This window comes from Bos grunniens, chromosome 11, assembly GCF_055505025.1.
Source record: "Bos grunniens cultivar Pamir isolate PY7600 chromosome 11, Bosgru_T2T1.0, whole genome shotgun sequence".
NCBI lineage: Eukaryota > Metazoa > Chordata > Mammalia > Artiodactyla > Bovidae > Bos > Bos grunniens.
In genome coordinates, this window is record NC_141175.1 from 86237622 (window position 1) to 86259139 (window position 21518).

The 21518-nt window shown below is 44.4% G+C and overlaps 1 protein-coding gene and 1 long non-coding RNA gene across 2 annotated transcripts in view; one reads left to right on the forward strand and one right to left on the reverse strand.

Moving 5' to 3' along the window:
* The window catches only part of ARHGEF33 (Rho guanine nucleotide exchange factor 33), a 51366-nt gene that overhangs the window by 2910 nt on the left and 26938 nt on the right, over nt 1-21518 (reverse strand). The window contains exons 10-16 of the mRNA XM_086327369.1: nt 18850-18982; nt 17110-17193; nt 15833-15916; nt 12489-12637; nt 11329-11493; nt 7660-8455; nt 4334-4473 (exon numbers count right to left, since the gene is read on the reverse strand). Of these exons, the coding sequence (XP_086183495.1) occupies nt 4334-4473; nt 7660-8455; nt 11329-11493; nt 12489-12637; nt 15833-15916; nt 17110-17193; nt 18850-18982 (1551 nt within the window). The remainder of the gene's footprint in view (nt 1-4333; nt 4474-7659; nt 8456-11328; nt 11494-12488; nt 12638-15832; nt 15917-17109; nt 17194-18849; nt 18983-21518) is intronic.
* LOC147363471 (uncharacterized) lies at nt 11372-17115 on the forward strand. The gene is made up of 3 exons (XR_015137186.1): nt 11372-11507; nt 16282-16498; nt 16876-17115. It is a non-coding gene; the product is annotated as an uncharacterized LOC147363471 (long non-coding RNA).

Below are 21518 nucleotides of genomic sequence, written 5' to 3' on the forward strand. Positions count from 1 at the left end.
ACGCAAGTACCAGTTTACTACAGTAAGCCGTAAAGTTTATTTGGAGCTGGGGAAAACAGGAGGGCTGGAATCAGTGGTGCAGGAGCCTCTGACCTAAAAAGGGTTGCTTTGCTGACTGGAAAGACTGTCTGCCTTGAAAGCTTCAGGAACATGCAGATGGAGAAGAAAGGGAGCAGCAGAGCACCCGTCCTGTCGGCCACGTAAGCTGGTCCTGACAATCAACAGGGCGACAAACGCACACTCGTTTGATGTAGATTTGTAAAGGGGTTACTATGTTCTAGGCACTAAACCTGGTAGCTGGGTCACTCTTACATTTGGATCTTAAGCTTCTGCTGACAGAACCTAGAACACTGAAGACCCTTAACTTAGTGACTGATCTCAAATGACCTACTGAGTAACATCTATAATCAGGTTTAAGTACATGTTTTCTCTTCAGCCATCTCCTTCCGTTTTCCATTTATATGGGGAATTAAAATGGGAAATGAGAGAGAATCCCAAAGTGGGTAAGAATGGAGGAAGAACTTCAGACAGGCTCTAAGCAGGCAGAGAAGAACATGAGGTGCAGTTATCAATGGATTCTTGAGTAGTTGTGCTTTCTATGACATGGTCTGCTCCACAGTCCAAGCTGGGCAGAAGGCAAAGCGGACTCACTGACAGTCATATGGGACTCTGTGGAAGTGCTCTCTCCGCAGTGTGTGATTAAAGAAAGAAGAGATTTCCATGGGACTGGTAAAGGGAGGGTGCTGACTGGGAAAGAGACCCTCTGAGGCATGTAAATTACAAAGTGCTAAAGAGGAAGAAACGGGTGAGGAAGTAGAATTAATCATTTGGACGCCATATGCTTTGTCTTCCACTCCCATGAGAGTTGAGGATAAAAAGAGCACGTATATCCCTGCCCCTAAGCTGTCTTACAGAACCCTCTTCCCCTGTGCACACCCCCAACCAAGGTATTGGCCTAAGTCTAAGATTCACACATAGGCATGAAGTAGCATTGGTCTCGGACTTCAGGACAGTCTAGATTCAAGTTTTTGAAAGCTTCCAGGTCAATGCTTGTACAATGGAATGGTCTACCTTCCATCCTGCTCAAAGGCAGGGGGACAAGGATTCAGTCCAGCATCAACCTATCACATGAGGTCTGTTCTGTTCCTGGCTTCTAAGAATCCTCATTTAAAAATTTTTAAAATCACTTAACGTTTTCCAACTTTAAGATATGTCATCTTTATTTTGACCAACTCTGGGCAGCTCTCAAGGACATGTGACCTGGTATCTACCCAGGATGAATGTGCCTGAGATAGAAACGGTCAGAGCATCATCCTCTCCCCCAGATATCTTGGGCATTTTTCATGACTTTTTTTTTTTTATGATGTCAACTTGACTCTCCCTTTTGAATCCTTGTGGGTATGAGCATTCGGCCCTCCCAGCCTCAGAGGGAAGAGAACCCTTTCTCAGGTTTTCTGTTGCATCTGGCTCCATGCCTAGCTTCATCCCGAAGCAGCATTCTGGGTGTGTGGGGCCACCAGCCAAACAAGCCCCTATGGATACAAAAAGTGTGTCAGTGTAGACAGGAACAAGCCTCCAGAGGGCTGTGGGGAGGCAGGCAGTGAGCCCCGGGTGTGACAGAGGCAGCTGTTCTGGCTCTGATCCATTTTGGACCTCTGAGGCCAGCCTCTAGCCTGACTTCAGTACCCAGGATGAACCATGTCTTGAAGTCACAGGGCTTGCTGCCAGCCTGACCTCCCAACACATGGGAGGAGGATGGGCAGAGTGTCTCTTTCTGGTTCCTCCCTGTACCTGTCTATATGCCTGGCTTCAGTCTGAGAAGTTCCTACATAACAGCTAGGACCAACCAAGTCACTCACGATTCCTAGACAAGCATCTCACACAGTACATGTGTATGACAAAGAATGCTTCATTCATGAGAAGAGTCAAGTGTTCTCATCCGAGTTGAGAGCTGCTGACCTTTCTGTGCTATGCTGGGGCCTCCTTGCCCTTTGTCTCTACTTTAGCAAAATGGAACAAACTTTCCAAGGTTCTAGGATGAAAATACTCAGGAGAAGCTACTCAAGCTGCTTTTTGACCTTGAGCCAAGTCTCCAGAGGGCCTACCAAAGCACCCCGGATACAAGGCGACAAGAAAGTATTACACAGCAGCGCTCACAGTCCTACACAAGATGTAAAAAGCCAGGAAAGCCGACCAGAGGGAGCAACAACTGTATGGCACCAACTTTACTTCCATCCGTATAACATTTCAGATTTTAAATACAAAGGCAGTGCCAGAAGTGGTGGCAGCAATTGGGTTGAGGCAAGAGGGACTTGTCTATGATAAAAGTAGGAGAGAACTAAGGGGATCCATTTGACCCTCCAGAAAGGATCCCCAAAATCTGCCAGAGGGCTGAAAGTAATTATCTAACATGAAAATTTAGAGAGTCCACAGCAAATCCTTGGCAATGAACCAGTGGCTATGGGAGGTTATAGAAAGATAAAATCTGGCCTTCTACGTGGTCATTAAAATGACAGGTCCCAGGCCACACTGATTTCTTGTTTCAAGCATTAAAAAGATGTGATCTCCCAGACTGATCTACAACAAAGTCAAAATACAGATAAAGCAAATTCAAAGCTAGAAAGCACTCGGGTGGCAGTGATCTCCCACCCGCTGTGGGTGTCCCTTTCACAGCCTCCCTAACCAGGGTCATCCAAATCCTCCTTAGGAGAATCCACTGCCTCCTGGGGCAGCCAGCCCCAGTTCCAGGCAGCTGCGTTTTTAAGAAAGTTCCTCTCTTATCCACTGTTCCCGGTCCTGGAACGGCAATGTGCAAAGGAACCAGCAACAGATCCATGACTGGGTGCTTTCCAACAGGCAGCACACAGTCATTATAAATGGCAAAAAGTGGTTGCTCTCTTGGGAAACACTGTGGTTTAAAAATAAGTAAAAATAAAAGGCTCAAGCAGTGGTCTTAGAAGTCTGGAGTTCTTAGCAGGATTCAGAAGCCTGCATACCAAAGTCAGGCTGGAGAACTGTCTCCAGGTCTCTCCACTGTCACACTTGACAGGAGGTGCTGGGTCAGGAAAGATCTAAATCTATGGTCCTAGAAAGGGATTCAATTCTCAGCTCATTGCCCCCAAATCAAGGGGCTCCAGCAGTCATGCACGCCCGGGCTACTCTAGTAAAACCGAACGGGCTAGAATAGGAACAGGGCTATCTCTGCAGGACTGCTGCTCCCCCTTGCCTCTTCTTCCAGTAACAATGGGTGGGACCAACGATCAGAGAGACCTACTACTCTCAGTACTACCCTCCCTCTAGGAGAGGAATTAGACAAACCGACCGCAAAAATCCTCAGTCCAGGCCTGCCCCAGTTCTTCCATCAAGACCACTATCTAAATTGGGAGAAAGTGATTTCCTGTGTTTCCTCACACAGGAGCTCCAAACTATGAAGTCAGCAACAGTGCCTTTAACTTTTCCATCCACTAAAATAGGGACACTTGCTGTTTAAGGCTCACTGTGAGAAGCTCCTCTAACAAGGGAAACGAAGCACCAGGCCACAACTCTAAGGGGGAGACAACAGGCCTGAGGACGGGTGGAGAAAGGGACAGCAGTCTCCCCGGCGGGTGATGGCTGGACTGGAGATCCCCCCACTGCCAAACGCTAACACTCAGTGCTTTTGTCTTACGTTTCATGCTGGCATTTGGCCAATGCCTCCTAGTCTGTGAAACAGTGCTTGTAAGTGCTGACCAAAATGACAGGTGGGTGATACCACACAGCAAGGGCTGAGAATCTTAGGACCACAGGAAAGAAATGCCTTGCTTTTGCCTCCTATGGAGTACGGAGACTCCATTAAAGTGATTTTTTAAGTAGGACCCAAGCCAAATCCATCCAATCGTTTCTGCTAGGGAAAACATAGGCAGATATCCCCCAAATGTGCACTAGTAACCAGGATAACTACAGGTCCCTACAGGCAGAAGAGCTGCGATGCCTGAGAAAACCTTCCACAGGCGGGGAGGTTCTGATGGTGCACCCACTACACCCAACCCCACTCCTCGCGCCCATGGGGATTTCCCAGGAGACCTCCTCTGCCCACTCCTCCCAGGACACAGGACTTTGGGAACAAGGAGGCAGGGCTAAATGACAGAGGCGGCAGAGGACAGAGCCGAGTGTGCTTTTACTCTAGGAGATCACAATAAGAAACATCTTCACCTGGCAGGAATTGTGGCTACCGGGTACAGGCACTGAGCTTGAAGCAGTTGTATAAAACCAGGCTACTTGTTACTGTTAAAACCTCAAGACTTAGCCCACAGGGAAATGAGTTACAATGCTGTCTTGTCTAAGGGCTACTCACTTCTTTTTAAAGAGCTTGCGGAAGGAGCTGCGAAAGCCCCCTTTCTGGTCTTGCCTGGGGTTTTGATCGCTGAAAGATGTTTGTTCGCTTTCTCTTTCTTCCTTTGGACAGAATCTGGTGGCATCTTCTAAATGCATCTCCTGAAAACACAAAAGAGGGGTGTATTTTTACTCTTTTCCAAAGTTAACATTGATCCTGACTATGGGACAATTTTCTTTAACCTCTCACTTTCCTCTCCCACCCCAAAAGACTAATGACAGGCACCTATTCCAACTAAAGCAAACCTGGGCTAATTAAGAAACTAGATCTAGGGATTATTTGGGATTCTACTAAGATTCATAACTAAATAATGGAGATCAACATTTTGATGGCTGAGTGTAGCATTTTTGAAAGTGTGGTCCTAGGGCTACAGGATCAACTGGGGCTTTCATTTAAATGTAGGCTCCTGAGCCCAAAAACCAAACTATCTGAATCAGAATCTCTGAAATTAGGCCTAGCTAATCTTTTTGCACACAGATTAGGAAAACAGCAGTTTAAGGTATGTTCTTGCCTACCTGCACTTAATGTTTATATGAATCACCTTGGAATCTTGCTAAAATGCAGATTTTGATTCAGTTGGTCACAGGTGGAGCCCAAATTCTGCATCTATAACAAGCTCCCAAGTAAAGCATTTACTACTCGTGCAAGGACCAAATCTTGAGAAGTGGGCTTTTTAGGGACTTTTTAGGAAATAAATCTAATAGTTGAAGGAAAATCTTTCTGTGGAATCATGATCTTGATGAGATCTTGCCTTTGTGTAGCATTTCACACTTTACAAAGCGTATTCACAAATTTTATCTTATTTGACCTTATCCTCACAACAACCCTGTGAGGTAGGTAAAGTATGGATTGTCTTATTTCATAGATGAGAAAACTGGAGGCAGAGAAGCCAAATGAATTGTCCAGAAGCACACAGCTATTTGGTAGCAGAGTCAGGATTAGAACACGGATCTCCTGACTCCCAGTCAGGTGCTCTTGCCACTAAAGCATATCGTCTTCTTTTTTGACTCTTAGCGACAGAACACTAAAGACTAGGGTTTGGCTGGCTCTGAGGGCAAGGATGGCAGATACACAGTACATCTGAGGAGATGGAACCCTAGGAGTTTTGCACACCTCATCAGGAAAGAGCCGATAGCTTTACAGATGGGGCTTTTGAAGGGCTCATCTTTTGCAGCTAAAACCCCATCTCACTCTGATTAATGGTTTTTGCCTGGCAAAACCATTTGTTGAGCTCCCAATTTTTCACACATCAACTAGGGGAAAAAAGACATTTGTATGAGCATATGAAATAAAAGCATTCTTTGCAGTTTATACTATAGGAGTTAAAAGATTTTGTATGTATATCTCTGCCCATTCCAAGTCACTTTGAGTTGGCACTTTTTCTACTTTCCTTGTTAATGAACTTTAAAAAATATGTGTATATATATATCTTTCATTTTTGAATCCACTTTTTTTTTTTTTTTTTTTGGGCCACGCTGTGCAACATGTGAGATCCTAGTTTCCGGACCAGGGATCAAACTCATCAAACTCATGCCACCACCACCCTTTCCCTGCATGGGGAGCACAGAGTATCAACCACGACTGCCAGGCAAGTCCCTAAACTTTTAAACTTTGACACATGCCTAACTTTGATTTATCTAAGAAATTTTACCTAATAGAACTGTATAAAGTTCAGAGTTGAAAATCAGAGGCAGAAGGAAATCTAAGAATCCCGGGGCCCTTCAGCAACCTTAGCTGGGCACACTCAAGTATTTCTGCCTTTCAGGAGCCAGACACAGACTTTGATTTCTGGAGTCCAGATGGGCTGGAAGCTCCAAGGTTCTTCATGTTCCTCTGGACTAATGTTCACCACTCCCACCTGGGGAAGTATTCAAAAGAAGACTCACTCCTGCCTTTTTTTTTTTTTTTTAAGGCCTATGAGCTTTCTTTTTTATATTTCCCTACACCATTCTTCACTTAGCCAATAGCTAAGCAGCTTTTAAAATTAAATTCAGACGTTCAAACTATCTAAGACTTCTCTGAGGGTTTAAATAGAGACCCTCCCATGTACTCCCATGTTTTATTATAATTCTGTTTATGTGTCTCCTTCAGGGCTAAGCCAGTGGCCTTGGAGGGCAGAGACTGGATGTTGTTTATTTCTGAACCCTCAACATTTAGCGCAGAGCCTGGGGTGAGGCAGGTGGTCAGGGTTTGCTGAAAAATGAATGGAGTCAGTGATCTTCAATCTCTTCCCACTCCTTTAGAAATAGGAACAGGTGGGACGCAGGGCCCTCACTCCTGTGGAAAATCGTTTCTCCTGGAGGCAAAGGATCCCTAGTGCTGGATGTAAGGGACACTTAATGAAGGACAGTCCTTGACTGTCACTTTCAAGATGTTTCAATCAATACAGTGCTGCCCTGTAAATCCTAACCCTGCTTCTAAAATGTTAAACAAGAAGAATGGGGGCACAGCTCAGAGCCACTCTGTTACTCTCTACTTAATCAGAAATTGCCTTTGTTCCAATCACTTGCGGAGACATTGTTTATTCAGGAACTATTAGTCCTTTCACGAATATGTATTTAAACACTGCTTTAAATGTCCCAAGGCTTGCAGATGTCAAGGTGAAACATCAAAATACCAAACATCCATATAGAGGCCAAAGAAGGTGTTTGTGAGTCAATGCTTTCTGGACAGTTTGGTGCTGTCTTCGTCCAACTGGAGTCTGCAAAGTACCATGACACCCTTTTCCAGGCAAAAGGAAAACAAGTGGAAATGAACTTTTTTCAAGAGTCCCCGGGGAGAGAGGGCAACTTGCCTCCTCCCTAGCTATAAACAAGGGTGCAGGTCAGTGCTAGCACATAGGATTCGATATTTTGAACAATAAGGGGTGCGTTTAATAGGCAAAGAAGACACAGCCCCTGGGACTTCTGTGAAGTGTTTTGCATATGAACTGCATCTGGGAGGTGCCACAGCTTAAGCAGGAAAGCACAGAACACCTGTAACGCTTTAACTTGGTGGTGGTGGGCGGGGGGTGTTTTAAGCAGGTCTAAGAGGAGTCCTAGTCTTTTTGTCATCATACACATACATAGGTATGGCATGCTCCTGCGTCCTGGCCCTGAAGAACTAACACTTTCCTCCGAGGACCACTGACGGACAAGCCTGTAAGTAACACGGGCTCTCAGCATCTTCTGCTGCCCCCGCCTGGCCAACCTGCGTTCCCCTCCACGCTAGGTGAGCCCAGGCTGCACCCCTGGAGATCTAGGCCCGGGGTTGCCAGCGCTGTGGGTTTGGGGTTGGTTTTACTTTACCCTCCTTACTTCCAAATAGGTCTGCTTTTCGCTTTGGGATCTCTGTTGGGGAAAGAAGGTCCGGGGCGCCCCGCGAGCGGAGGCGGCTGGGCCGTGCGCCTGCGCGGCGCGCTCGGCCTTGAGCGGCGCGCGGCCGCCGCTGCTGCTGCGCGTGCTGTAGAGGCGCGGGGCCACGCCCTCGGGCGGCGGCGCGCGCGGGAACTCCTTGAGCGAGCGGCTCAGCGGCTTGGTTTTGTGCGCCTGCGCTGCTGCCTCCAGCTTGTAGGCGCTGCTGCTGCCTGCCGGCGACGTGGCGCTCTTGGGCAGCGGCTGCAGCGGGTGCTCGGGCCGCTCGGCCTCCATGGCGAAGCTGACGGGCCGCAGGAAGCAGATGTCCAGGCTGGACTCGGAAGAGGCGGGCGAGCAGTTCTCGAAGAGGGCCGGAGCCTGGAAGGGCTCCTCGTCGTAGGGTGCGGGCAGCGCGAAGATCTCACCGCCATACTCAAACTCTTCGTAGGCCGCGGGCACGTAGCTGCGGGCGTCGGGCAGGAGCTCGGCCGGGGCGCGCAGGGAGCGCTCCACGTTGCCCAGCGGCTCCGCCGGCGACGGCTCGAAGTCCATCTCCGGGATGGCCTGCAGGGGCCCGGCGAGCGCCTTCACGTCCTGCTCAGCGGCACAGAACTGCGCCGGCGCCAGGAGGCTCTCGGGCCTCTCGTGCTTTCTGCCCTCCATCTCCCAGTCACTGGGCTTCCCGGGCTGCATGCTCTCCATCAAGCTTTGCTGCTGTTGGCTTTTCTTCACTGGGGGCATCAAATGTCTTTAAAGGGGAGACAATACAAAAGAAGTGTGCTTACGGTGTATTAGTGCGCGCCTGTCCCCGAGCAGCGCGAGGCTGGGAACCACACAGTGCCTACCAGATACCGCTTAGACGCAAACTGTCTGCTCCCTCTTCTCCGGCCCTCCCAGGCTCCTCTGTGTGTTACCTACCAAGCGCCACAGGCTTGTCAAATTGAGGAGCCCCCAGGAGCCCTGGTCCCCCAAGTGGGAGAGTGAAAATAACCGTTTGTGAAGAGGATCCCGGAAGTACCCGTCTGAGCCCTGAGGCACTGTGTAGAGATGGCTGGTAGGCCAAGGATGCTCAGCGCTGACCCTCTCCACCATGTGTCAAGGCCCCAAGGCACATCTTTTTCTCTCTTCTCTCCCTTTTTTGTCCTAGCAGAGTCATAGAAAATCATGGAAACAACTTTTGTTCAACTCAAGGCTCTTCCTGCTTAAGAACAAATCCCAGATGAAGTAAACAGTAAAAAAAAATCTGGATGAAGTAAAAAAACATCTGGATGATGGTATGCGGGGTTCACTGTACATTTTGCTTTTGTATGTATTTGACATTTTCATAATAAAAAACTAAAAAATTCCCTGTGGCTATGAAGCATGCTATATAAGTCATCTCAAACTTCCATCCACAAGAACATTACCAAAATGAAAAGTCTGTCTCTCTGAATATGCCCGATTTCATGGAGAGTTATTTTGATTTGTTTCATCGTGGATAAAGAATAATTCACACTGGATACTTGGATAGCATACGCATCAGATTGGATGCGAATGCCAGTTCGGCTGGAATTTAATTGCCAGACAGATGAGAGTGGACTACTGCACACTGACCCAAACTAGTTATAGTTTATTCATACTAAATTTTGCCACAAAAAAAATGCATAAAGAATGCAGAAGTAAACTGTAACACTATTTTTTGTCTGATGGTCTTAAGATAAAAATTAAGTGTCACATTTACAAAGATGAAAATATAGTAAAATGGAATGTTGACTTGAATTCTCTTTTAACTTGGAAGACTTGGGTTTCTTTTCTGGTTATTTTCCCAACAGAGTGCCATGGCAGCCATGTTCTTCCTCTGGGTGTAATCTCTAAGGATTTCATTTTTTAGGCAGTATAAGCCTTAACTTCAAAGAAGATAGTTTTATCATTGTCTTAAGAATTCAAGTGAAAAAAAAGCTGAAGTGATCCACAAAAAAATTCCATCTCCTGTCCCTCTCCCCTCCCAGGAAACGTATTTTTTTCTGTGTGGTATACTTGGAGAAGGCAATGGCACCCCACTCCAGTACTCTTGCCCGGAAAATCGCATGGACGCAGGAGCCTGGTAGGCTGCAGTCCATGGTGTCGCTAAGAGTCGGAGATGACTGAGCAACTTCACTTTCACTTTTCACTTTCATGCACTGGAGAAGGAAATGGCAACCCACTCCAGTGTTCTTGCCTGGAGAATCCAAGGGACAGGGGAGCCTAGTGGGCTGCCGTCTATGGGGTCGCACAGAGTCGGACACGACTGAAACGACTTAGCAGCAGCATACTCTCCCTACAGGTATTCTAGGATTTTGTCTATAGTAGGAAAATCATCCTGGACTTTATGTATAGAAAGATTAATGTCTCAGATTTTCAGAATGATTATGAAATTTCACCATCCCGACTGCACATTTGCACTGCTATCTCTCACTCATGTGTTATGCTGTGCTAAGCCACTTTAGTTGTATCCAATGCTTTGCAACCGCATGGACTGTAGCCTACCAGGCTCCTCTGTCCATGGGATTCTCCAGGCAAGAATACTGCTGTGGGTTGCCATTTCCTTCTCCACCATCTCTTACTGCTAAGTGTTCTCAGTTTAAGAGATGAAGGCAAAAAGCAAACAGGATTTGAGTTATTGATCAGTTGCTCCTTCCATGATTGTAATTTGCATTCTAAAAACTAGTGATTAAAAAATTGAAATAAGCTCAACTGCTTCTCACATCATCATCATAATAGAAAAGCAGCTTTTTGCATGATTTCTAATTTTGCCTTAATAAAACCCAAAGCAGAAATTATAGTCTGAGGAATTAGTTTGGGGAGAATTGGTAAATTGGGGATTTGAAATTTTGAGTTTTGGTTTCCCTGATCTTCCAGAAGTCCTAGTTTCAGAGGTGGCCCAAGTCCACTTATCCTTCAGAGGTAAAATGAGTTCCAGATATGTGGCCTTATCCTTTAAAGATCATCAAGAAGTTTGCTAAATGAAAAAAACAGTTTAGTGTTTGAAAAGGTTGTGTGCAGAGACTTTAACAATGATCACATCCATTCACAACCCAGAACAGCTTTCAGAGAAGCTGAAGAACAGAGGTCATGAAGTCTATTTCTGAAGAAGCTTCACGGAGAATTGGGAGATGCTAATCAACATTCTGCATCATCTCAGACCAATGTCTCATCCTCAGAGCCCAGACTTCCTCTGACCCCTGACTGGGATAGCTTTTTTCCCCCACTGTATCTCGTGGAGACATTAAAGCCCTACTCTTCTGAGAGCTATAAAATGCCTTCCTGTCATCTTATGGTACTCCCTTCCACTCTGTCATTGTCCAAACCCTGAGAGACTCATGCTGTAGGTGGGGGATGGTTACGTGTGGTAACATTGAGAGTAACCTCCAGCCTCTAGGCCTGCTCCTTAACATGAGTGCCTTCCTCTGGGATCCAGACATTGGGTCAGCTGTTTGCCTGCCACATATAAGACCTGATGGGAGAGGGAGGAAGGAGCCCTGTAAGTCATACTCCTAATCCAAGCTGGTTTGGTAACCCACACAGACTGGCCTGCTACCCTATGCAGACCACCTGGGACGCGAGGGCATTGTCATTAATCTTTCCACAGCAACAGGTGCTTACGTGACAGCAGGTCCAGAACTGGGAGCAGAAGGGTAGGGTTGCAGCATCTCTTCTGAGTGGATCCCACTGTCACGGACAGCCTCGGGGCCTGCAGTGGGAGAAGCATCTTGCCCGGCGTTTGCACACTGGGAAGCCAGCCCTTTGTACAGCTTCGCCATGGATGACCTAATAGAATGGAGGTAATAATTCTCAGTGGAAAATCAACTCTCTGAATATATAGATTATACCAAGAAAAGTAGCATTTCTCAGATGAATCTCAGCTGTGAGCTTCTCGCTCTCCCCAGGCTCTCTACAAACTAGGTTGCTGATACATTAGAGTGCCAGCTGACTGCTGGTTGGGAGTGGGGATGCTGATCAATTGGCTGAACTGAGTTTGGGGGTAAGGGGGAGTACGGGGAGATGTCATCCATTAGAGGAGCCCTGACTTGGGGGATAGCATCTTCTTCTAATGTGAAGCACCCACAGAAATGATTCTGTTTTCCTCACTGGATTGGGATGAGGTTGGAAAAAACCCAGGTTATTAGGAAGCTTTGTTATAAGTTGCTTCTGTTCCCTTTGAAGACCAGATTTTCCTTAGTCCTCCCTATTTCTTCTTAGTGTGAAATCTGTTCAATCACCACCCTCTCCCTTATTTATTTTTATCCATAGCACTTAAAACCATCTATCTTATTTATTACCTGGCTATCCAGGTCTAAAAAGTAAGCTCCATGTGGCAAAAATTTTTGACTGTTTTGTTCTTTGCAGTGTATTCAGTTTGCAGAACATTACTTGGTATACCATAGGTGCTCAATAAATACTTCTTGAGTTAATGAAAGAAATCAGATTTTAGCCTTTAAACTGCAATTTTAAACCAGGCAAGTTTAGCGAAATAACTATTTTTGAGGTGGTTAGCAACATGAGAAAATAGAAGGTCCCCATAAACATTACAGCAAATTTGCTTATTTTTCTAAAGTAATTTCTACCAGCTAGTAAGTACCTCCCTCCTGTAGCCAGCCTGGCCACCTCTCTTCCATTCCCTTCTCTCTTCTGCCTCCACCACTGCATTTCAGCTACTTTACATACAATGTGGTTACTTGCAACAGACACTCACATTGACCGTGTGTATCCCTGTTCTCAGAAACCTTTGGTCAACCCTCTAAACTTCACCATCAGAACCTTACTTCTTGAGCTTTTTCCGTTTCTGAATAAGCAAATCCTCATTGCACTGAAAAAGCAGGGTGTAGTGTGAGATAAATACTCGCAGGCGCTGAACACACACCAGAAGTAGGTAATAGTCAGGGTGTTCCTGCTCTGTGAACTTCAGGACATTCTGGATGGAAGAAAAAAGGAAGCAGCATTGCAAAGTTAGAATGAAAGGTTGTTTTGTCTCTTCTGTACCTTGCCTTGATATGCTGTGAGAGTTTGGAAGCCACTTACTCAAAACAATACCAATGGCCAATTCAATTACAAACTGAAAAGTCAAACTTGTTGTTCCCTTTTTCCATCGCATCTCGGGAAAATAACAGTCATTTTTGCTCCTGTTGGAGTTGAATTTGAACACGTGGAAAATTAGAAGGATCTACTAATTAGATCTCTGAAGTAATGGAGCCGTTCTAACAATTATTGTCTCTAACCAATGGTGGGAATATCAGGCATCAGAGCTGGAAGTAGGGGGACGTTATGATCAAGCCTGGCCTATTACCCCCTCCCATTACAATGCCTGCTGTGCTGTAGTGGAGCATGCATGCTGGTTGGGATTGGGAAAGCTAACAGTTACTGAAGAACTATACAAAAAAGATCTTCATGACCCAGATAATCACAATGGTATGATTACTCACCTAGAGCCAGACATCCTGGAATGTGAAGTCAAGCGGGGCTTAGGAAGCATCACTACGAACAAAGCTAGTGGAGGTGATGGCATTCCAGTTGAGCTATTTCAAATCCTAAAAGATGATGCTGTGAAAGTGCTGCACTCAATATGTCAGCAAATTTGGAAAACTCGGCAGTGGCCACAGGACTGGAAAAGGTCAGTTTTCATTCCAATCCCAAAGAAAGGCAATGCCAAAGAATGCTCAAACTACCACACAATTGCTCTCATCTCACACGCTAGTAAACTAATGCCCAAAGTTCTCCAGGCCAGGCTTCAACAGTACATGAACCGTGAACTTCCAGATGTCCAAGCTGGTTTTAGAAAAGGTAGAGGAACCAGAGATCAAATTGCCAACATCTGTTGGATCATTGAAAAAGCAAGAGAGTTCCAGAAAAACATCTATTTCTGCTTTATTGACTATGCCAAAGCCTTTGTCTGTGTGGATCACCACAAATTGTGGGAAATTCTTCAACAGATGTGAATACCAGACCACCTGACCTGCCTCTTGAGAAATCTGTATGCAGGTCAGGAAGCAACAGTTAGAACTGGACATGGAACAACAGACTGGTTCCAAATAGGAACCAGTTCCAATATACGTCAAGGCTGTATATTGTCACCCTGCTTATTTAACCTATATGCATAGTACATCATGAGAAACACTGGGCTGGAAGAAGCACAAGCTGGAATCAAGATTGCCGGGAGAAATATCAATAACCTCAGATATGCACTTGCCACCACTCTTATGAAAGAAAGCAAAGAACTAAAGAGCCTCTTGAATGAAAATGAAAGTGGAGAGTAAAAAATGTGGCTTAAAGCTCAACATTCAGAAAACTAAGATCATGACATCAGGTCCCATCACTTCATGGCAAATAAATGGGGAAACAGTGGAAACAGTGACAGATTTTACTTTTGGGGGCTCCAAAATCACTGCAGATGGTGACTGCAGCAATGAAATTAAAAGATGCTTACTCCTTAGAAGAAAAGTTATGACCAACTTAGACAGCATATTAAAAAGCAGAGGCATTACTTTGCCAACAAAGGTCCATCTAGTCAAGGCTATGGTTTTTCCAGTAGTCACGTACAGGATTTGAGAGTTGGACTACAAAGAAAGCTGAGCACTAAAGAATTGATGCTTTTGAACTGTGGTTTGGAGAAGACTCTTGAGAGTCCCTTGGACTGCAAGGAGAGCCAACAAGTCCATCCTAAAGGAGATCAATCCTTAGTGTTCATTGGAAGGACTGATGCTGAAGCTGAAACTCCAATACTTTGGCCACCCGATGCAAAGAACTGACTCATTTGAAAAGACCCTGATGCTGTGAAAGATTGAAGGTGGGAGGAGAAGGGGACGAGAGAGGATGAGATGGTTGGATGGCATCACCGACTCAATGGACATGAGTTTGAGTAAACTTTGGGAGTTGGTGATGGACAGGGAGGCCTGGCGTGCTGCAGTCCATGGGGTTGTAAAGAGTTGGACACGACTGAGCGACTGAACTTAATTGAACTGAACAGTTACTGAGTGCTTCCCATTGCCAAGCACTAAGTCTTTTACATTATTTTCTCATTTAACTTTTACCACAACCCAGTTAGATAGGTACCATTCTTACCTCCATTTAGCAAAGAAGGAAATCAAGGCACAGTGAAGTTAAATAATCTTCACTGGGTCACACATCTAATGAAGATCAAAGCCAGGATTTGAACTCAAGCCAGAGAGTAGACTCCGGGTTCTTGTTTGCTTACTTACACACTGCTTGCAGGACCTGGGTTTCAAGCCTATATTTTTTCCACCGACCAAATATCTTAACTTGGGCAAATTACTTCTTTGTCTCTCCATTATCTAAAGTGTTAATAATGATACTGATTTCATGGGATAGTTGAAGATTAAATTAGATAATTATTATGAAATAATGATTTCAAAATATAAAGCCACATACAATTGAAAGTCTTTTTAATATTAATACTGGGCTACTTCTACCTGGGACAAATTCCAAGCAGTTCTGAGATACTTTCATTGAATTCCTTAGAAAAATCAGTCATCAATTAAACCAGAACAGGTGGGTAGTGGGAAGAAGAGGGACTGGTAGGGGTGTTGCTGAGTCTCTCTCAACTCAACTCCCTCTAAAATGCTACAAGCCTATAGGAAAATGGTGTGAAGATGTCAGCTCATCAGCTTCTCCATGCTTCTTTTCGTGACACAAGACATAAGCAAGGTATGGTAGATAGACCCTTGGACACAAGTCAAAAGAAAGTAGTCAGAATAGAGGTAAGTGGGGAGCTTGTATAGATACTTCTTAGGTACCCAAGGGGTAGGGCTGGGAGTGGAGGTGAATTTAGATGGCTGTGGAACCAAGATGGAAGGAACTGAATAGGTTCCCAGGATCTGGCAGGAGCTGCCCTAGAAAGATCCTGGATCAGCATAGGTGTGAATTGCTGGTAAATAAAGATAGAATTTCCTTTTTGGCCTCATGAGCCAAAAACTTTTGAGGATGAGATTTTAGCTCATACCACAAGGTAGAGATAGGGTAATCATAAAAATCTAGATTTTTAGATTTAGAAATATTAATGATTCCTTGACCCTTTATGGTGTCTTTTCATTGGAAGCCCAAAACAACTGTTTAGCATGAAAATCAGCTTGGTAGCTTGACCAGCCATGCCTACCTGTAGATGTATCAGATATTCAGGGATGCGCTGGACTATATGAAAAAACAATGTGTAGATGTCAGACTTAATCTCTTCATCACCCTGAATGAAAGAAAGTTGGAGTCAGTCTTTAGTGTGCCTCCAGTTCTGGCTGCAAAACTGAGGTCAGTTCCACTAGAGTAGCAAGGGTTTACTAGAGCATTTTCTTCATGGAGAGTGTCACGAAACATTGATCTGTCATTGGAGAGGCTACTTATTCAGGGACATGCTCAAGAAGACACCTCTTTGCTAACAAAGAGTGTGTCATATTCTTCTTTAGAATCTACCCAAGTGTCCAAACCACCCCCTCCCCCTCCCCACCCTCCAACACCATCTTAGCAAAGTGAGCACTCAGTAAATTAGACTTGAGTTGACTAAATTTGTTAAGGTTCTTCAGCAAGTAATCTGTACAATGTTTTTACCAACAGGCATTAAAGGTGCTTTGAACCTCATGAGAATGAAGAAGGGAGAAACCGTTTGGCAACAGGAAACATGCTGGACTTTCTTCATGTCCCTTCCCTTCCTTTCTCCTTTCTCAAATATTAGGTTGGTCAAAAAGTTCATTTGGGCTTTTCTGTGACATCTTATGGAAAAACCCCCATGAACTTTTAGGCTGACTCAATATTTGCTGAGTGCTAATATACGGTAGGTATTATACTGGGTTGAGAACAGTCAGAGGTTGACGTAGAAAGTTAAGAGAGCCTCTCACCTCTTGTGAAACTTAATTAACTCTTAGCTTTAGAGCTTCTGATATAGTTCTTTTCTATTGACCTAAAATAACTAGAATTGCTTTATATGTATATGTGCTTATTGAGCATCTAATATATCACTGCAGTAGCAACACTTAAAGCAACATGACTAGAGCCATTTTATAATCTTGTAAAATGACAGACACACTATGACATGAATTTAATATTCAGATTAATACATCTAAGTCTATAAAGCCCAAAACCATTAAGGTTGCAAACTGCAGCCTGAGGATCTCTGGTTAGAATATTTGTTTCCTTTGTCTGTATTTCCAGTGGAATGGAACAGAAGTTCAGTAAGGAAGATCAAAGACCAAAGCAATGGCACTGATCCTTGAGTGGCTCCTTGAACCCCAGGGAGGTTCAAGCCATTGTTCAAGCCTTGTTCAAGCCATTCCCCAGCCTGGAGAACAAGCTCAGAGTACATGTGCTGTGTTTTCTGGAAAGGTGAGCAACATAATGTAGTCACACATGTAACCAAAGGAGAATGCAAACATAGAGTTAACTTACCTCCTTCAGAACAACCACATGAACCAAAGAGATGCATTCGGGCAAGTCCCTCAGGTAAGCAACATAATAATCCAAAAAATTATTCTTGAAAACAAACAGAAAAAGTCATGGTAAGAACCTGGAGACAGGAATGATAATAATTAATATGCATGTTTGTTTGTGCTCAGTTGCTCAGTCATGTTCAGTTCTTTGGGACCCCATGCACTATGGACCACCAGGCTCCTCTGTCCATGGGATTTCCCAGGCAAGAATATTGGAGTGGGTTGCCATTTCCTACATCAGGGGATCTTCCTGTCCCAGGGATCGAACTCACATCTCTTGTGTCTCCTGCATTGGCAGGCGGACTCATGCATATTTAAAGGAGTACTTTGCAGAGATTATTTTAATCATTCATTAAATGTGTTCAGTAATATTTGTTTTGTTTTTTTATTCATCTTTAAAAAAACTTTTTGGTTTTAAAGAAAATAGTCCTATGGACTTGGAAACCAAAACTCAGTATCCCTGCTTTAATGAAAGTGAAATGATAAACCAAAGCAGAAAGAAGGTGCCATGTAAGTTGAAAAAATATTTTAAACAGTTAAATGATAAAAATGCAAATTTTGTTTTTTAACTACTCTCTGCTTCAATCATCTACATCCAAATGAGGAACTTTTTCCAACTCACCTCAGAGGGTCTAGATCTGGAATTCTCGACTTTTTCCACTAATTTCTTATTCACCTATGGAATATCCCCTCAGGAAAACAGTTTTCACCTCTCAAAGTTATTTTCCCATAGGTATAACAATTCTCAGCTCAAGAAAGCACACTGAATACAAATGAGTAAAAGTGAGTTTAGAGGGATGGCATTACATCCACTCTATACAAGTAAATAATTTGTAAACTTGTATTATGAATCATTCATATACAGAGGTCAACTGAAGGTAAAATCTGACTTGCAGACGAATTTCAATTAACCCATGTAATATTTTAAAAATAAATTTTCACACAAAATTCTGGACTTTCCATTTCTCTTAAAATACCAGATCTGGCAACTCTAGTCCTTTTTTCCTGCATAATAATTGGATAAAGCTGAGCAGCTATTCCTTATAGAAAAGCATATGTGCTCCACTTAAGCTCACTTCCCAGTAGTATTCCCACATTGTATTACATTCAGCTCATTTCTACTTACTAATGTCATCTGCTGGCCCTGTAGGCATTTGAGTTTGCAGATTGTGACCTAAATCATATTTTTTTTTGAAGAACATTACAGAGTTTAAAAACTTAGCATCCTTTCTCCAAGAAAGTGAAAACAAAAAACATTCTAGACAAATAGCTACCCATCACATTTTTAAAAATCTTTAAAAAATGAAATTGTGTGTGAAAGCATATACATATATACAAATGCCCATATACGTATTTTATATGTATAGATGGATATATGTGCATGTATATATACACACACACACATACATATACATCATATTCAATGGGTGCGGTTATAGTTCAGCATAAAAATGATGAACTGGAACTTAAAAGACTTGGGTTCTAGCCACAGATCTACAAATATCTAGATAGCTGGGTAATTTCAACCATGGTTTTTTCTCTGAACTTTATTTCATTATCTGTAGAACAAGGAGGTTAGACTAGATCTCCTCGGACTCTGAAATCCACTGATTCTAGATTCTCCATTAAGAGAAATGGACATGGAAGACACAGATGCATGTAATTCAAGTTTATAAAGGATTAAGAAAAAAAAACTTACCTCATCATTTGTTAACTTAAGGAATAAATCTCCAAGGACTCCTTGGCGTGGCCACTTCAAGACCCTTTCCTGCAGAGCATGAAGCAAATCCAGGTGCTGCTGGACAATGTACCGTAAAGAGCCAGGGAAGAGGCTTGAAACAGAATAGAGACAGGATGACACAAACCAGGTGTAGAGAAGAAAAGGCTCTTCAAGAACATACGGAACAAGTCCAATTTTCCCAGTCATTCGAAATATTTTGAGTCACAGGTCTGCCTTTAGTATTCAAAAAAAAATTTGTCACTGTCAGCCTCAAAGCAGGTAACCTCAGACCACAGAAAGACCCCTTTACTGATGACTCCTGTTCAAATGTGTATTGAACTAATTAAGAGCACTTCGCTTGAGTGGCCTTTTCAAAGCAAAATGGTACACTCTTATTTGCTAACTGCTACTGCTAAGTCACTTTAGTCGTGTCCGACTCTGTGCGACCCCATAGACGGCAGCCCATCAGGCTCCCCTGTCCCTGGGATTCTCCAGGCAAGAACACTGGAGTGGGTTGCCATTTCCTTCTCCAATGCATGACAGTGAAAAGTGAAAGTGAAGTTGTGTCCAACTCTTAGCGACCCCATGGACTGCAGCCTACCAGGCTCCTCCGCCCATGGGATTTTCCAGGCAAGAGTACTGGAGTGGGGTGCCATTGCCTTGTCCACACTTATTTAGATGACAGTAAAATTTTAAGGGAGATCTTTTTCATGTTTTAAAGTTCTTCCCACTTGATATGCAAATCATCTATTCTAATTAATGCTGCAGATGACAGCACTAAGGTGGCACTTGGTCATTCGTAGCTACCAACTGTACTTAGTTAGAGAAGGAGGAAATTTCATTTAAAGCTGGAAACTGAAAGTTCAGGGGATGAGGGCATAAAAGTGTTACTTTTCCCCTTTCCTTCAGTTTCTAAGAGGAATCTGGGAATGCATGGAGTCTTGCCAGAGGAGGCTACAGCGTAGATCTGGCCTGCTAGTCCCAGTTTTGCTGAGCCCCCCTCCTGCTCTCCCACCCTCTGCCCTCTATCTCAGTGTGTCTCATTTATTTCAGAGGAAATGAAGGAAAGAAGAGAGAAGTCAGAGGAGGGTGGGATGGAGAGGAGAGTCAGAAGGAGAATCATGGGAGGAAGGAGAAGGTGGACTGGATGGTGGATTGGATGGAGAAGCGGGGTGAGCAGAGGCCTGAAGGAGTGAGGAAGGAAGAAACAGGAGTAGAGCCTTGCTGGACCACAGCAAGGATGTCAGCTCCAGCTTGGGGTCTGGGGGAACTGAAAGTAGGTTCCCCTGTGCTTTCAAGATCACAAGGTTTTTCATGTTCATTTGGTTGGTTTTCTTAATTCTTTTGTTTTAGGTAAAAAATAGATTTACTAATATCCTTTGTAAAGAGGTTGCAGGAAACTGAGGCAGGAGAGGATGGTCATGTCCCAGGTCTCAGGCAGGTTCCTGGGACAGGCCACCACGTGAGAGTTCTTGGCTTTATGCAGAAAAGAACTCAAGGGCGAGCCATAGGTCTGGCCTGCTAGTCCCAGTTTTGCTGAGCCCCCTTCCTGCTCTCCCACCCTCTGCCCTCTATCTCTTTTATCTAAAGTAAAAGCAGAGAACACATTCCATAGGCAGAATATGGATCTGTCTCAAAAGGTGAGAGCAGCCAGGACTACAAGTTGGGGTATTTTGCCACCCCCAAACAAGCAGACCTCTGTTGAGAACAGTAGGAAGAACACCAGTTTGGAAGGAGGTGTTTTCAGCCCATTTCCAAGCAAAGAAAATTCCCCTGTGGTTGCAGCTCAGAGTAGACACACAAATGCCAGCCTCCCATGAAAAGGGACAAGGATTCCTTCTACTCCAGTCTGCCAACCCCTCCAGTCCCTGTGCCTTGAGTCTCCATGTATGTGAAGCCCACTGATCCCTAAGCACAGGAGGAGAGGCCTCCTGGGCTGATATAATAGGCTCGGAAGACCTAAGTAATCCCTGTCCACATCAGAGGGAATTTGGAGGCGTGGCTAGGAGACAGTCTAACTGGGAGAAACCATAAAGCTGATGGAGGAAAGCAGACCTGATCACACTGAAAGAGTGAAACACTGCACCCGCAAAAGACCTAGACATGAAAGATGTCTCCCCACCCAGAGGCTGACAGTGACTGCAGGTAATATTCCTGGCGTGACACTGAGATGTTAGGGCACAGTGGTGAGATCTGAGATTGTGATGGGTGGTCAGTGTAGGCTATATAAAATGTCTTGATTTATCTCTTCTTTTTCTCTCTTTCTTTCCTCTCCTTTTTTTTTCCCTTCCTTTCCTGTCCTTTCTTTCAAGAAAGCTGTCTTCTGTTACACTATGACCAGTGTACTTGCAGAGTTGGACAGCTGGTAACTCGGTTGGGGTCCAGGTTGCCTCGTGGACAGTCCACTGGAGTGACAGTGTAAGGTTTTAGGATGGGGATCACAAAAGGCTAATACCCTCATTAAGTTTCATGGAAGCATGTGAGTTACATAAAGAGTGATGATTTGAGGTGGATTCTGTGCCAAATGGCTTCTCTGATAGCTCAGTTGGTAAAGAATCTGCCTGCAATGCAGGAGACCCTGGTTGGATTCCTGGGTCGGGAAGATCCCCTGGAGAAGGGAAAGGCTACCCACTCTAGTAGTCTGGCCT